Source organism: Mus musculus, chromosome 6 (genome assembly GCF_000001635.26).
Source record: "Mus musculus strain C57BL/6J chromosome 6, GRCm38.p6 C57BL/6J".
In the NCBI taxonomy this organism is placed as follows: Eukaryota; Metazoa; Chordata; class Mammalia; order Rodentia; family Muridae; genus Mus; species Mus musculus.
The window spans coordinates 128,975,561-128,991,714 of record NC_000072.6 but is presented as its reverse complement, the minus strand read 5'-3'; the positions used below and the strand labels follow the sequence as shown (position 1 = coordinate 128,991,714).

The following is a 16,154-nucleotide window of genomic DNA, read 5'->3' as shown; positions in this document are numbered from 1 at the left end:
GCCTAGCCTGGTCTACATAGGGAGCTCCAAGTCAACCAAGGCTAAATTTAAAAAATATAATATTTAGCATATTAACTATATAAAATATAAGGATGTATAATTAATATAGTAATATAATATATTAAATAAAATATATTATAAAATGAGAGTTAATAGAAATGTAGTCAGAGGGTTTTTAAATTCTGTTACTTGGAAATTGTCAATGCAGTTGAAGATGGGTCACTCAGATTTTCTGATGTCCAAGCGGTAATTTTCTCAGATGTCAGCACAAATTTGAGGTGCAAAACAAGGATCTGAGAATTTATCTCCTGAGGTCTTCTAGCACAGGAGGTAAGTCAGAAGCAACCCAACACCACATTTTCCATCCTTGCTGAAGGTAGTCTTTGTTCAGGTTTTTTTTGAGCTAATGAGGTTGCCTGGTTTTGACCTTCTCATTTAGTTCTTCACCTCCCAAAATTCATGATGGAAAGAGTGTCTAACAATGGGAAGTTTTAGCCATTGTTCTTGTCTTTTCAGTTGTGATCCTAGCTTTGCATAGCTGAGCCATCTATCCAGCACTTAGTACATGACAAAGAGCTTTACCATGAACAGAACAATGTTTCCCTTTAGCAGAGATGGCTCATAAAGTCCTTTACCCATATTTCTATATAACACTATGGTGAATGAGAATGGCCCCATAGACTCAAATATTCAAATGCTTGGTACCTAGTTGGTGGAGCTGTTTAGGAAGAATTAGGAGATATGGCCTTGCTAGACAAGGTGTGCTCCTATTGAAGGAAATGGGGTCATGAATGTGAAAAGCCTACTCCATCCCCAGTTGTGATTAATTTGGGGATTTATTTTAATTTTGATGAGGATCCATTATAGAGTCTCCAAATTTGGCAACTCTAGTAATACACAATGATGCTGATTTTTGCTATAGACAGCATTAAAGAGAGGCTGTGGAGGTACAGGTAGAAAAGAAAACAGTCACAGCTTTAAACGGATCCCCTGACCAATCCCAGGGCAAACAATTCCCTTTCTTAGTGCATGCCCACATGAGAATTCCTATTGTATTATGATTCATGATAAGTAAATCAAAATGATACAACACAGCAGATCTGAGTTCTAGACCCTGTGCTCCTTTTCCGCCAAAGGAGAGGTGGCCACCAGGGACAGCTCTAACAGCTGGAACAGGTGAGAGAGCCATCTTGTATCCCTGGTCCCTCAGAGACCAGTCTGTGCAGGGGAACCTGCACACTGAAGAAGCAACATAGCTTCTGGGACAGGCCCAGTTTTGGGTCATCATCTTCAGCCAAGAAGTAGATCTGAGCTCCAGACATCTGTGCTCCTCCCCTGTCAGAGGAGAGATGGCCTGCTGAGAGTACTCTGCCCACTGAGACTCAGGAAAGAGTTGGACTCCCAGGAGTGCTAACAGAGACTAACAGAATCACAGGAGGAACAACCTCCAGCCAAAGACAGCTATAACAACTAATGCCAGAGATTACCAGATGGTGAAAGGCGAATGGAACAATCTTACTAACAGAAATCAAAACTGCTCACCATCATCCAAACCCAGCACTCCCACCTCAGCGAGTCCCCAACACACCTGAAAAGCAAGATTCAGATTTAAAATCATATCTCATGATGCTGGTAGAGGATTTTAAGAAGGAAATTAATAACTCACCTAAAGAAATACAGGAGAACATGGCTAAACATTTAGAGGGCCTTAAAGAAGAAGCACAAAAATCCCTTGGAGAATTACAGGAAAACACTGCTAAACAAGTAGAAGTCCTTAAAGAAGAAACGCAAAAATCCCTTAAAAAATTACAGGAAAACACAACCAAACAGGTGTTGGAATAGAACAAAATGATCCAAGATCTGAAAATGGAAGAAGAAACAATAGAGAAAACCCAAAGGGAGACAACTCTGGAGATAGAAACCCTAGGAAAGAAATCTGGAACCATAGATGCGAGCATCAACAACAGAATACAAGAGATGGAAGAGAGAATCTCAGGTGCAGAAGATTCCATAGAAAACATGGACACAACAATCAAAGAAAACACAAAATTCAAAAAGATCCTAACTCAAAACATGCAGGAAATCCAGGACACAATGAGAAGACCAAATCTACGGATAATAGGAGTAGATGAGACTGAAGATTTTCAACTTAAAGGGCCAGCAAATACCTTCAACAAAATTATAGAAGAAAACTTCCCTAACCTAAAGAAAGAGATGCACATGAACATACAAGAAGCCTATAGAACTCCAAATAGGCTGCACCAGAAAAGAAATTCCTCCCGACAAATAATAATCAGAACAACAAATGCACTACATAAAGTTAGAATATTAAAAGCAATAAGGGGCAAAGGTCAAGTAACATATAAAGGTAGGCCTATTAGAATTACACCAGACTTTTCACCAGAGACTGTGAAAGACAGAAGATCCTGGACAATCTACATATTCAATGTAATCACCATCAAAATTCCAACTCAGCTCTACACTGAGATAGCGAGGCCAATTTGCAAATTCATCTGGAATAACAAAAACCTAGGATAGCAAAAACTATCCTCAACAATAAAAGAACCTCCTGGTGGAATAACCATGCCTGACCTCAAGCTCTACTACAGAGCAATTGTGATAAAAACTGCATGGTACTGGTCCAGTGACAGACAGGTAGAACAATGGAATAGAATAAAAGACCCAGAAATGAACCCACACACCTATGGTCACTTAATCTTTGACAAAGGAGCTAAAACCATCCAGTGGAAAAAAGACAGCATTTTCAACAAATGTTGCTGGCACAACTGGTGGTTATCATGTAGAAGAATGTGGATTGATCTATTCTTATCTCCTTGTACAAAGCTCAATTCTAAGTGGATGAAAGAACTCCACATAAAACCAGAGACACTGAAATTTATAGAGGAGAAAGTTAGGAAAAGCCTCAAAGATAGGGCACAGAAGAAAAATTCTTGAACAGAACAGCAATGGCTTGTACTGTAAGATCAAGAATCGACAAATGGGACCTCATAAAATTGCAAAGCATCTGTAAGGCAAAAGATACTGTCAATAAGACAAAAAGGCCACCAACAGACTGGGATGTTTACCAATCCTAAATCTGATAGGGGACTAATATCCAATATATACAAAGAGCTCAAGAAGCTGGACTCCAGAAATTCAAATAACGCCATTAAAAATGGAGTACAGAGCTAAACAAAGAATACTCAACTGAGGAATACCGAATGGCGGAGAAGCACGTGAAAAAATGTTCAACATCCTTAATCATCAGGAAAATGTAAATCAAAACAACCCTCAGATTCCACCTCACACCACTCAGAATTGCTAAGATCAAAAATTTAGGTGACAGAAGATGCTGGAGAGGATGTGGAGAAAGAGGAACACTCCTCCATTGCTGGAGTGATTGCAAGCTTGTACAACCACTCTGGAAGTCAGTCTGGAGGTTCCTCAGAAAATTGGACATAATACTACTGGAAGATCCAGCAATACCTCTCCTGGGCATATACCCAGAAGAAGTTCCAACTGGTAATAAGAACACATGCTCTATTATGTTCATAGCAGCCTTATTTATAATAGCCAGAAGCTGGAAAGAACCCAGATGTCCCTCAACAGAAGAATGGATACAAAACATGTGGTACATTTACACAATGGTGTACTACTCAGCTATTAAAAACAATGAATTTATGAAATTCTTAGCAAATGGATGTATCTGGAGGATAACATCCTGCATGAGGTAAACCAATCACAAAAGAAGTCACTTGATATGTACTCACTGATAAGTGGATATTAGCCCAGAAACTTAGAATACCCAAAATACAGTTTGCAAAGCACAAGAAAATCAAGAAGAAGGAAGACAAACACATTGATTCTTCATTCCTTCTTAAACTGGGGAACAAAATACCCATGGAAGGAGTTACAGAGAAAATGTTTGGATCTGAGTCAAAAGGATGGACCATCCAGAGACTGCCCCACCATGGAATCCATTCCATAATCAGCCACCAAACACTATTGCATACCCCTGCAAGATTTTGCTGAAAGGACCCTAATATAGCTGTCTCATATGAGGCTATGCCAGTGCCTGGCAAATACAGAAGTGGATGCTTACAGTCATCTATTAGATGGAACAAAGGGCCCCCAATGGAGGTACTGAAGGGTTCTGTATCCCTATGGGTGGAACAACAATATGAACTAACCAGTACCCCCAGAGCTCGTGTCTCTAGCTGCATATGTAGCAGAAGATGGCACAGTCGGCCATCATTGGTAAGAGAGGCCCCTTGGTCTTGCAAACTTTATATGCCCCAGTACAGGGGAACACCAGTGCCAAGAGGTGGGACTGAGTGGGTAGGGGAGCAGGGTGGGGGGACTGTGTAGGAGACTTTCAGGATAGCATTTGAAATGTAAATGAAGAAAATATATAATAAAAAAATAAAATATATATATACTACCTTAAAAAAATAATGCAAGAAATGTCAGTGTGTGACAGTGTAATAGAGAACTAAGTGCAACAGATGAAAAATGAGTAAACACAGTGCATTTTGGAAAGAGTAATGTGTTTATGACTATGAATGTTGTGTTCTGTTCCTGTAGCAGAATGCATAAAGGCAATATACAGCAGCATCCAGCAGCAAAACAGTGATTCCACATTTGGACTTTGAGTAAATGGCTGGAGCGATGGCTCATTGATTAAGAGCACTTGCTGATTTTGCAGAAGAGCAGGGTGAATTTCTCAGTGCGCATGCTGCTCACACCATCTATATAACTCTCATTCTGGAGGCTCAGACACCTTCTTCTGGCCTCTGCTTCACTTATGTGGTTCTCAGACATACATGCAGGCAAAACTCCTATGCCCTCTTGACCTAAGACAAAAGCCTGACAGCTTAAAACAAAGGCCTGGAAGGCTTTTAATCTGACCAGTATCATACATACCTGCTCTTCTATGAACTCACATGACAGCTTCAAGGCACGCTTGTGAAACTATGAAATTCTCTCAAGTGGGCATCTGTAAATGTCCCTATATTTTATTTTTGCATCCTTTAGCTTCTTTTGTCAACAGACTGGATATGTAAACAGGACTCAGCATTTTGCTGCATACAGGCAATACATCTCAGTGACAAAGACAGACAATAATTCAGAGTAAAAGGTTGCAAAACAATTTTCCAAGCAAATGGACCCAAGAAACAAGATTCAGCAGCCATTCTAATATTGAATAAAATCTACTTTCAACTAGAAGTTATCAAAAAAGATAAGGAGGGACACCATACTGGTCAAAGGAAAAATCTACCAAGATGAACTCTCAATTCTGAACATCTATGCTCCAAATGCAAGGGCACCCACATTCATAAAATAAACTTTACTGAAGTTCAAAGCACACATAGCACCCTCCACAATAATAGTGGGAGACTTCAATACCCCACTCTCAGCAATGGACAGATCATGGAAACAGAAACAAAGCAGAGACACAGTGAAATTAACATGTTATAAACCAAATGGATCTAACACTTCATCCAAAAGCCAAAGAATATACTTTCATCTCAGCACCTCATGATACCTTCTCCAAAATTGACCATATAAGTGTTCACAAAACAGGCCTCAACAGATACAAGAAGTCTGAAATAATCCCATGCAACCTATCAGATCACCATAGGCTAAGCCCAGTCTTAAATACCAACAAAAACAACGAAAAGCACACATACATATGGAAGCTGAACAATGCTCTACTTAATGATAACTTGGTCAAGGAAGAAATAAAAAAAAAAATTAAAGACTTTTTAGAAGTTAATGAAAATGGAGACACATCATACAAAAACTTTTAAGACACAATGAAAGCACTGGTAGGAGAAACACTCATAGCTCTAAGTGCCTCTAAAAAGAAACTGAAGAAGGCTTACACTAGCAGCTTGATAGCACGCCTGAAAGCTCTAGAACAAAAAGAAACAAATGCACCCAAGAGGAGTAGAAGGTAGTAAAGAATCAAGCCAAATAGAAACAAAAAGATGTATACAAAGACTCAACAAAACTAGGAGCTGGTTCTTTGAGAAAATCAACAAGATACATAAACCTTTAGACAGACTAAACTGAGAGCACAGAGTCAGTAACCAAATTAATAAAATCAGAAATGAAAAGGGAGACATAACAAGAAAATACATCTTAAAATAACTATTCTGTTTGGTGAGTATCAATGGTTGAAAAAATTAAAATCATGTTCTACAAACATCATGGAAATATTAATGATAACTTTTAACTCTCTTGAAATTAGCATTTTCTTAATGTTTAACATTTATTTCTCTGAACCATCCCTGGGACCATAGTCTACCTATCTCTTAGGATGTAGGAAGTAAAATGGATTGCAAAAAAATAGTATTATTAGGACTAAATGGGGGGGGCTAAGAAAGTCATTTTCAGAGTGAAATGTGCTTGCATTCATCTAATAAATAATTAAACCTGGCTTTAAAATAAAGACAATGCGTTACTCAAAATGTATGTGTGATTAGAAGCATTGGACCTGATTCAATTCCCAGCACCCATATGGGAGCCACATCTGCCTGTAACTCCAGTTTCAGAGGATGTGGCACCCTTACACAGACACACATGCAGGCAAAGCATCAACGCATTTTTAAAATGTTCTTGGTCTTTAGTATTGAGAAGTAGAATGGCTGGTGTGGTGAAACACACCTGTGACCCCAGCTACTTAAGGAGGGTCACAGATTTAGGCAAGAACTTATAAGAAAATTACAAAAACTGCAGGGATACGTGCTACTTTTGCAGAGCTTGATCAGCAGTGCCAATAAAAGGAACACAAAAAGGCTGGAAAGATGGCTCAGCAGTTAGGAGCACTTGTTCTTGCTCCATTTCCAGCATCCACATCACCACTCACAGTAAGCAGGGAGCTGATTCCTTCTGGTCCTGTCTGATCTCTGTCTGAGCTGTCTCTGCATTGTCTGCCCAGCACAGGTGGGGCAAATACATATGAACATACAAGCAATAAGCATAAATGAAGTCCGTACAAATGTAGTGTTTAGGTTTTATTTTTTTTTTAATTTCCCTTCCCTCCTCCCTCCCCCTATGTCCCTCTCCCCTTCCCTTCCTCCATTTCTCCATCCCTTTCTCCTTAAAGACCTGGAGGCCTCCCATGGATATCAACTCCCCCTTGGCATATCAAGTTGATATAGTCTTTAAAAAGACCAAGAAGGAGAAGAAAGGATGAAGAGACCAAGAGCTGCGTTTAGCCTATGATTTTTTCTCTTTTGGGACTCATCAGTACATGGTAGCTCAATCTATAAGATTTTCAATATTTTTTTAAAGGCTCAGTAATGCACATGCTAGTGTAAAATTAAGTATTAAATGCCTAAGGAGTTTAACTCACATTTGATGTGAAATAAATCCAAAAAAATGGTCAGGACCCATAATGAGACAAGCTAATAACTAGCAGGTGATCATCCTGAAGTGGCCTGCCTCAGATTATTATATAATCTGTGACAGGTGAGCCCTCATTAAGCAAGGCTATGAGTGACTCGTTTTAGGAGAGATTCCTGCTATTAATGTGCTTTTACTGTTATTGTTAAACATATATAACAATTGCTGAGTAGAAACACTCCCCCTTTGAAGCAGATCTCTGCAGATCCACAAAGATGAACTATCTTGTAGTGATTCTATATAGACTCCACCATTACACTGGCCTGGGCCAGAAGGCTCCTGGAATAAAATAGTGAAATTAAAATGGTATTTGATTATAAAATGCAGTACACTTAGAACAGGAAAAGTAAGTAAGTATAATTATACTTAGAACAGTATAATTGGAAATAGGAATATTAAAATTAAAGTGGAGAAACATTTCGCCAATGTCCCTCATCTTTTTAAATTGCAGAGTAAAAAGTAAATCTTAATTTTACACACTTTTTAAAAATTCTTCTGTATGTTGGTTTGAATTTTTGAAAAGCATGTATAATATGTTTCTTCAAATTACGGGATGCAACAGACATCTCATCTTCCCTATCATTATTAAAGTGTTTTTGTGCTTTCCGTCCCCACTGGTGAACCTGAGACCCTCCTGTGTCAACCCTTCGGTACCTGGGATTACAGATGCTTCTCAGGATCCCAGCCATTCTGCTTTCATTATTAAAGGTTACACCCATGTTGGGGGACTCATTTTTGTGGTCTCATAAATTCAAAAGAAGAATTCTCTGCACAAAACCTTAATATCATAAAAGTGGGGTTCCCTAACATTAGTTGTACTTTAGGCTTAAGGTATGAGTGCTGACATCTATTTAAAACTCATCTATGGTCTTGTAATCCTCCATGTGTGCACCTCTCTAAGGTGGTTTTCTTTTTCTTTTTTAAGATTTACTTATTTATCATATGTAGGTATAGTGTAGCTGTTTTCACACACCACAGAAGAGGACATAAGATGTCATTACAGATGTTTGTAAGACACCATGTGGTTGCTCAGATGTGAACTCGGGACATGCAGAAGAGCAGTCAGTCTCTTAACTACGGAGCAATCTCTCCAGCCTTGATGGTTTTCATTTGCGACGTTAAAAAATATTCTCAATCCCGTTTGATAGCACTGTGGGACCATAGGGGAAAAAGTAGCACCCATAGATAACAGGCTAGGAAGAGTCTCTTGGTAAATGCTAGACAGGAACAGGAGTTGGGCAGTGGAGGCTATAGTTGTTAAGCTTGCTACAGATCCATATCCGAGGTATATAGTGCCTGGAACTGCTGATCCCATTGCCGCTCAGGTAGGCACATGTTTCCACTCCCTGGATGGGAATCCTGAAAAGAAACCAAAAAAGTAAGCCTACAGAGCCCAGAACTGCATTTGCTCCTGCAATGAAATCTCACCAGTCTCCACTAATTTTTGGTAATATGAATCAAAAAGTCCCTGAGGAATCACCTGCATTAGTTTTACACCTACTGTCTCATATTCTCAGGATTTGAACACCACTCCTTTGTCATTTGTCTATGGTGAATCCTGTAATGTGTGTACAAGGCATTGGGCTGGTGCTCGCTGCCATGTTCAAATGAACTGCAGCCATGAGTGACCCCACCAAGGGTGATTTTCAATTCTGTTTTTAGGCATTTTATATATGGGGACGCCCACTTAGTAAATTGCTCTAAGGGCTTCAGTGATGGATATGACTGAGTCTGTGATTTACCATCCCAGTAAAACAGCTCAAACCCAAGGACTGTTTTGGGTGCTCAGTGATGACGAGACTTTAGAGGAGGTTCCAAATATACTTAGAGTCTCTGCTTTCCTGAACAGATGCAGACATGCAAATAGTGGAAAGCTGAATCTCAGGCTTGCAGATTCTGCAGTGGCTTTCTGGGGTTTCAGAGCCCCCACTGCCCATCTAAGGCTCTGTCTATATCCCTCACAGGACATTTATCAACAACAGAAATGTTTAAGTTGGAGCCAGAGCAAACAATAGCTACTCTCAGACACCATCATTATGGTAAATATTTTGAGTAAAATGACATGATGCAAAGGTTTTGAAAATGACGGTCAATAAACAGGAAAACCTCTGAAGTATTTAAATTTGTGGGTGTGTAGAGCTTTCTGGGGATTGGATATTGCATTTATACACACTCTCTACCCCTGTGCCACACCTCCAGGCAAGGGTTCATTTTTTTTTTCTTTCTTCCCAGTACAGTTGGCTTCACATGACATTGACTTCCATCTCTCATAGCCACGACACACACATATCACAACACATGAACATAATAGAAGGAAAAACATCGTGAAAACATACATGTTGTTATACTCAGTGTTGTCTGTCCACTTCCAAGGGTGCTCTGACGACTCTCTGTGCAGTCCAATCCAGGAATCAAAATTTGCCTTGTATCTCATTAGGAAATTCTGTCATAAAACACAAAAAAGTCAAGAATACATGTGTCTATTTGTTTCAGATGATCCTGGAGTCTCTCCACTCCACACCTTTCTCTAGAGATAACAGGAGGATGTAACTGAGGGTCACATTCCTCTGTGGTCTGGACAGTTCTGGGTTAACCTTCCACTGCAGTTATTATCAGTTGTCTCCTTCTGTACCCAACATATGCCAGCATATGGGAAAACACTCATGGTCACCAGGTATCCCAGTAAAATGGCATATTTGACCTTCCAGCTGACTATGAGAACTTCATGAGAGAATGTTTCTTGACTATCTCAGGGCTCCAGTCAGAAGTCAAGTATCAGCAAATGGCGCACACTCACATTCCCTATGTCTCCATGTACTTGGGTGGGATCCTTCCTCAGGCCTCATCTGTAACTCTCTATCTCAAGGCAATATAATATTCAACAGAACAGACAGACAAACCAATCCCTGCCCATTGCTTACCAGCTCCTTCTCGTTGTCAAACCGAGCTAGTTGGGCCTCTTGTGCCATGCAGAAGGTCTGGGCGAATGTCCAGTTACTTGTGTATTCAGAAAAATAAAAACATTTATTTCCAACTCCAATCCAGTTTTTCGGGCAAGCAGCATAGGTCTTGTTGATTAGGATCTGTTCTGTCTTTGTTGCTAAAATGTAGAGAATACAATGGATCATGGCAAGCAGGCCTTCTCTCGTTTTGGCACACCCTCCTGAGCTCAGCTGTGAGGTGTGAATCTGATGGTAGCTTTCCTAACTGATCTGTAGGAATCCTCTCCTGAGTGAGATGTGCCTTTAACTAAAAGGCCTCCCACCGTGGGCCTGTGTCCCATTCTCTCTCATATGCTCACTGTCAGTAGGGCTCCCAGGAAGTGCACTTCTATAACAGCATCACTTTCTGAGCTTTGGATGACCATTGACTACAGTGGGGATTGCTACAGCAGCAAGCACTCTGTAGGGACACCTACTGACACCCAGCCTGATAATTGAGATTGCTATGAGAATTTTTGGGTAGGTCGTATATACGGTGCAGACACCTTGCACTAAAGGATGACTTCAAATACTTAAGAGGACAGTGCAAGATTTTATTGCACTATTCTGAATATTGTGGTACTAAAATCCTATAAATTTCTTACTTCAGGAACTTTCCATTTAATACTTTCAAAATAGAGTTGAGCCTGGTATCTAAACTCATGGCTCATGGTCAAAGGCACTGTACCTTCCTGGCCTCACCTTTGAAGTTCCTACTTGGAGATTCCCTCTTGTTATTCTCTGCCTTGAATAGTTCTCCCAAGGGGACCTACTTCCCCTGCATCTCTGTCTAGAGCTTGCTGGATGTCATCTTCCCAGGGATGTGCCCATCAAAGCCTCTGTGTTCCTTCACTGCATCTTCCTGTTGGAACCTAAATTCTCAGAGAACAGGACCTTCCAGTGTGTTTCCTCTAGAGCCCTTGCCACAGTGCCTGGCTCACAGTGCTTAGAAAGCATAACTGGCAATGTGAATATGGACAGAGTGTTACAGAATTTGGAGGGTATGTCACTTACCTGGCAAAGCAACAGAAAGAGCAACTACAGCTACAGTGAGGACCATGATCACTCCACAGCAGCAGTAAAGCTTAGCAGAAGACTCAGGGGAGATGGCTCTGAGACTATTTCTTTGGAGAATTTTATCTGTAAAATATGAATATAAGAATGCGAATTTCAAGAATTTCTTAAATAAAATAAAATAACCACAAAACCCACTTGACAATTGCCTATCAGTTCCTGAAAGGCTTCTGCCAACCCTTTTAGAGAAGGCCCTGGTCCACAAAGGATGTCCATGGTAGAAAGAAGTATAGAGAGGATGGAAACAGAACTTCTGCCAGGGAGCCTTCTGGTCACTGAACTCAGGGTGAATAATGGAAGAGCAAAAATGGAGGGAGTGGGGATCCCAGTGAAATGCAAACAACAAAAATCTGGATATGGCTCCATAAAAAGCGCTCTGGCTAGAAGGAGTTATGGAAACACTAGAAAATAAGTTGATGTAATTAGACATAATAACAAAATAAGAAAAGAGGAAAAACTAGAAATATCTCAATAAACAGCAAAATTATGTGGAAAATGGAAGCTAAAGGAACTTCTTCAACCCTACAAAAGTCATCCACTAAAAACAAAACAGTAAGTCCAACTTCAGTCAGCTGCACTCTCAATGGTGCCATTATGAATGTGTTCCCAGCAATCAGGAGCAAGAGTCAGATGTCTGCTCATTACTCCAGGTAGACTTTTCCCAGGAGGTCCTCGCCAGGACAAAGAAATAGGGTCAGGTGTCTGGAGAATGGCTCAGCTGTTAAGATCTCTTTCAGCTCTTCCAGAGGACTTGAATTGAAGGTAGCTTACAAGAATGTACACCTCCAGTTCCGGGGGAGCTTTCGCCTTCTTCTGGCTTCTTTAGGCACTGAGCATTCATGTGATACACAAACCTGCAGGCAAACAGTCATGTACATAAATAATTTTCTTAAAGAATGAAAGGAAGTTTACATTTCTCAGAAACAGGCGAAAGTGTTTCTCTTCACAGATGACATGGTTCTATCTACATAAAAATTCTAACAAATCTATAAAAGAATACTGGATGTAAAAAAAAATGAGTTTATGAAGTTGCAGGACAGGGCATCACCATGGTAAAATCAGTTATATTTTCCTGTCAAGTGGAAATTAATATCTTAGACAGTGCTCTTTACAGTAATGCCAAATAAACCATAAAATTACAAATCTAAAAATAGGATGTTCATAGTCAGCATAACAAAAACTACATGTAAATTTATAAACAAATAAATATAGGAAAGTTGGCTCAGTGGTTAAGAGCACTTGTTGATCTTTTCAACCACCTGGGTTCAAATTTAGCACCGATATAACAGCTCACAAGCCTCTGTAATTCCAGTTTCAGGAACTCTAAGAACTTTCCTGACCTTGGTGGGCACTAGGAATGCACATGATCCATAGATGTCTATGCAGGCCAAACACTCACACATATTACATTCTTGAAATAAAAAAAAAAAAAAAGAAATCAAGGCAGCTCTAAACACATAATGAACTAGAACACTCCATATTGCTCATATCAACAATTCCTGAACACACATATATGTGCAACATGTTCCAGAGGGGAGGTTGCCTTCAGAAAAAAAAAATCATAGCACCAAGTTGTATGAGAAGTAATATGAAAATTAAAAAGAGTCAAAAATTAATAGTCAAAAATTATTCTGAGAATGAAGAGGTCAAAATCAGAAAGATCACAAGGCCTGACCTGATGTCTCATGTTCTCATGGGAACAGGAATGAAAGCCTGGTGCTAGCATCAGAGTAGACACTGAAACAACACAGCAGAAAACAGGACTCCACAATGAGGTCAAACACAGGTGGGTGGTCAACAGACACTTAACAGAGATGAACAGTCTTTAGACAGGGAAAAGGTGGCATCACTCCAGTGTGTGCTACTGAAACAACCTTCTATCTGTCTGCTAAAAAATAAAATAGACTTCCATGGGCCCGAGGGGCCGTGGAGCTCATCCAGCCCCCACCCACGCCGCCACCATCATTACTGCCGCTCATGCACTCTGAATTGGTGGCCTTGCTGCCTGAGGTGGGGCGCTGTGGGCCCTCACTAGCTGCCCTCCCGTTGTTGCCAGAGTTCCTGCCCTCCTGCATCAGGTTCTGGATGCTTGCGATCTTAGTGGGGACCCAACTTGGAGGCCTATGGTGCGGGTATCAAGATTACTTTTGTCCCCAAGGCTAATTGCAGACCTCCACATGTTGAACTATGGATGGGATTCCAGAGAGAATGAGCCTCTCATGCCTTTGCCATCAGTGAGCCATTCTTCCCAGCTTTCTCCCACCATCCACTGATCTCATGTCTACCATACTCCTGAATTTAGACTTTGGGCAACCTTCGAAAAAGACATTTGGAGGAAATGCCAAACATCAACGTTTTGTCAAGAAGCAACGTTTCTTGGAAAAGAAAGTATTTCTGAATAAAAAGAACCAATCCCCTAGCAAGGTGTCTAAGTTGAATTCAGAACCTCCAAAGAAAGGGGAAACTTCAAGAGTAGATGGCATTTTGAAGATCCTTCCATGCCCAAAGAAGAAGAAAGACACAGTTGCCTCCAAGAGGGACTCAGAGCAGTCCAAAGACAAGAAAGCACCATTGTCTTGGCTGACCCCTGCTCCTTCAAAGAAGACTGCTTCTGTTATGGCTAAAATAGATTTGCTAGGGGAGCTTCAGAGTGCCCTTCCAAAGACTAAGAGCTCCAAGAAGAAGCCCTTGAAAAAGAAAATTGCTACAGAGAACTCCACCCAAGCTCAGCCAAAGGATAAAGGCTCCAAGAAGAAGCCCTTGAAGAAAAATGCTGTACAGAACTCCACCCAAACTCGTTCTGAAGATAAGTGCCCTACAGTACCCCAAAACTTGCCAGGGAAGATGGTGGCAATAGACTGTGAAATGGTGGGCAAAAGACCCAAGGGGCGCCTTAGTTCCCTGGCTGGATGCAGCATTGTGAATTACAATGGCGATGTGCTGTATGATGAGTACGTCTTCCCCCACCCTCACACCCCTTTGCTACATCGTGGACGACCAGACCAGATGGAGTGGCATCCTTAAGTGCCGCATGGTTAACGCTACACCCTTTAAGACTGCTCGGAGTGAGATCTTGAAGATACTCTCAGGGCAGGTAGTGGTAGGTCATGCCGCTCACAATGACTACAAAGCCCTATAGTACTTTCATCCCAAGTCCCTCACCCGAGACACTTTCCAGATACCACTCCTCAACAGGAAGGCTGACTGCCCAGAAAATGTCACTTTGTCATGGAGCATCTCACCAAGAAGCTGCTGAGTTGGGACATCCAGGTTGGAAATGGTGGACATTCCTCGGTAGAAGAAGCCCAGGCCACAGTGGAGCTGTACAAGTTGGTTGAAGTTGAATGGGAACAGCATCTGGCCCAGAATCCTCCAGAAAATTAGCAATCCCAGGGAGACACATGCAGTAGACCAACCCACAGTCCTGCCAGCTTCTCACCTGCAGAAGCTAGAATCACTGGGGAGAGGGGCTTGTCCGGAGGCTTAATACCCATTGAAATTTCATCTCAGCTATTTTGGTCACTGTGTGGTTAAATGTCTCATGGAAGAGGAGAGCTTTCATGTTAAACCCACCTCTAGGTCAGGCAGGTGACTCAGACCTGTAATCCCAGATACTTGGGAGACTGAAACAGGTTATAGATGTAAGGCCTGCCTGGACTACAGAATTAATTCTAGACCAGTGAGACCCTGTCCTAACATAAAAAGAGGGCCAGGGTAAAGCCCAGCACTAGAACACTTACCTAGCATGCATAAACCACTAGGTACACTCTCCAGTAGTGGGGTAGGGGAGGGTAGAAGGAATGGAACACAATGTCATGAACCATAACTGTTTACTTCTTTAGAGTGCTAACCACATGTCACAGGGTGCTTGTGAAAATCAGCCTTGACTTTGAGGAAGCAAGGCACACCAGAGAAAACAGTGTCCCACACTACCTTCTCTATGGGACACATGTCACAGATATGTCTCCTTTTGGTGGGGAGTAGGGTAAAGGAATAGCTGTTGCCAGGGCTGGCCTCAAACACTTGGGCTCAGATGGCTTCTTCCTCAGCCCCAAGAGTAGCTGGGACTACAGGTGTGTGTTCAAAACTGTGCCTGGTTCTTTTAATTTTATGGTTTTGGGGTTTTTTTTTAGTTGTTGTTGTTCTAAAGTAAATATCACTATCTTTTCACTTTCAGACGAGTCCTGATTGGAGCTCAGCATAATGGTCTATAATCTCAGGACTCTGGAGGCCAAGGCAGGGAGATTAAAAGTTTAAGATCAGTCTGAGTACATAGAAAAAGCTCTGGGTCAGAGAAGTAGAAAAAGAGAAGGAAAGAATTTTGTGGTTGCTTGCTGAATTGTATAGCCACATTACATAGCAGAGACTAACAGTGTTTACTTAATTTAGGTTCCACTTAGTTTAAAAAGAATTTGTACAGTTTTAATCTTCTTTCAGCCTTTTCAGCCTTTCACCTTGCAAATGCAGCCTCTTAATTCATACGATTCTTTTTATGGATTTTTATAATGGAAAACTGGTAGGTCTTGCTTTTTGGTTTTTTTTTTTTTTTTTTTTTTTACACATAAAGATGTATTTTTATTTTAAAAATGAAATAAAATAAAATAAAATAAAATAAACACAAACTACTACAGTCCATTTGTAGACATATAGACCCAAGCACAAACCTTAATATCATAGACATTTGATATT

General features: G+C 40.8%; 1 protein-coding gene and 1 pseudogene across 4 annotated transcripts in view; one reads left to right on the top strand and one right to left on the bottom strand.

Moving 5' to 3' along the window:
* Positions 1 to 7,007: 7,007 nt before the first annotated feature.
* Clec2g (C-type lectin domain family 2, member g) overlaps positions 7,008 to 16,154 on the bottom strand; it is a 50,327-nt gene continuing 41,180 nt past the window's right edge. For all 4 annotated transcript variants that reach the window (NM_027562.4, NM_001316752.1, NM_001168224.1 and 1 more), the window contains 5 exons: positions 12,237 to 12,319; positions 11,406 to 11,531; positions 10,332 to 10,510; positions 9,747 to 9,853; positions 7,008 to 8,769 (listed from right to left, as the gene is read on the bottom strand). In NM_027562.4, coding sequence (NP_081838.1) covers positions 8,628 to 8,769; positions 9,747 to 9,853; positions 10,332 to 10,510; positions 11,406 to 11,531; positions 12,237 to 12,319 — 637 coding nt within the window. In that variant the 3' untranslated portion in view covers positions 7,008 to 8,627. The remainder of the gene's footprint in view (positions 8,770 to 9,746; positions 9,854 to 10,331; positions 10,511 to 11,405; positions 11,532 to 12,236; positions 12,320 to 16,154) is intronic.
* On the top strand, positions 13,549 to 15,046 carry Gm8778 (predicted gene 8778; annotated as a pseudogene).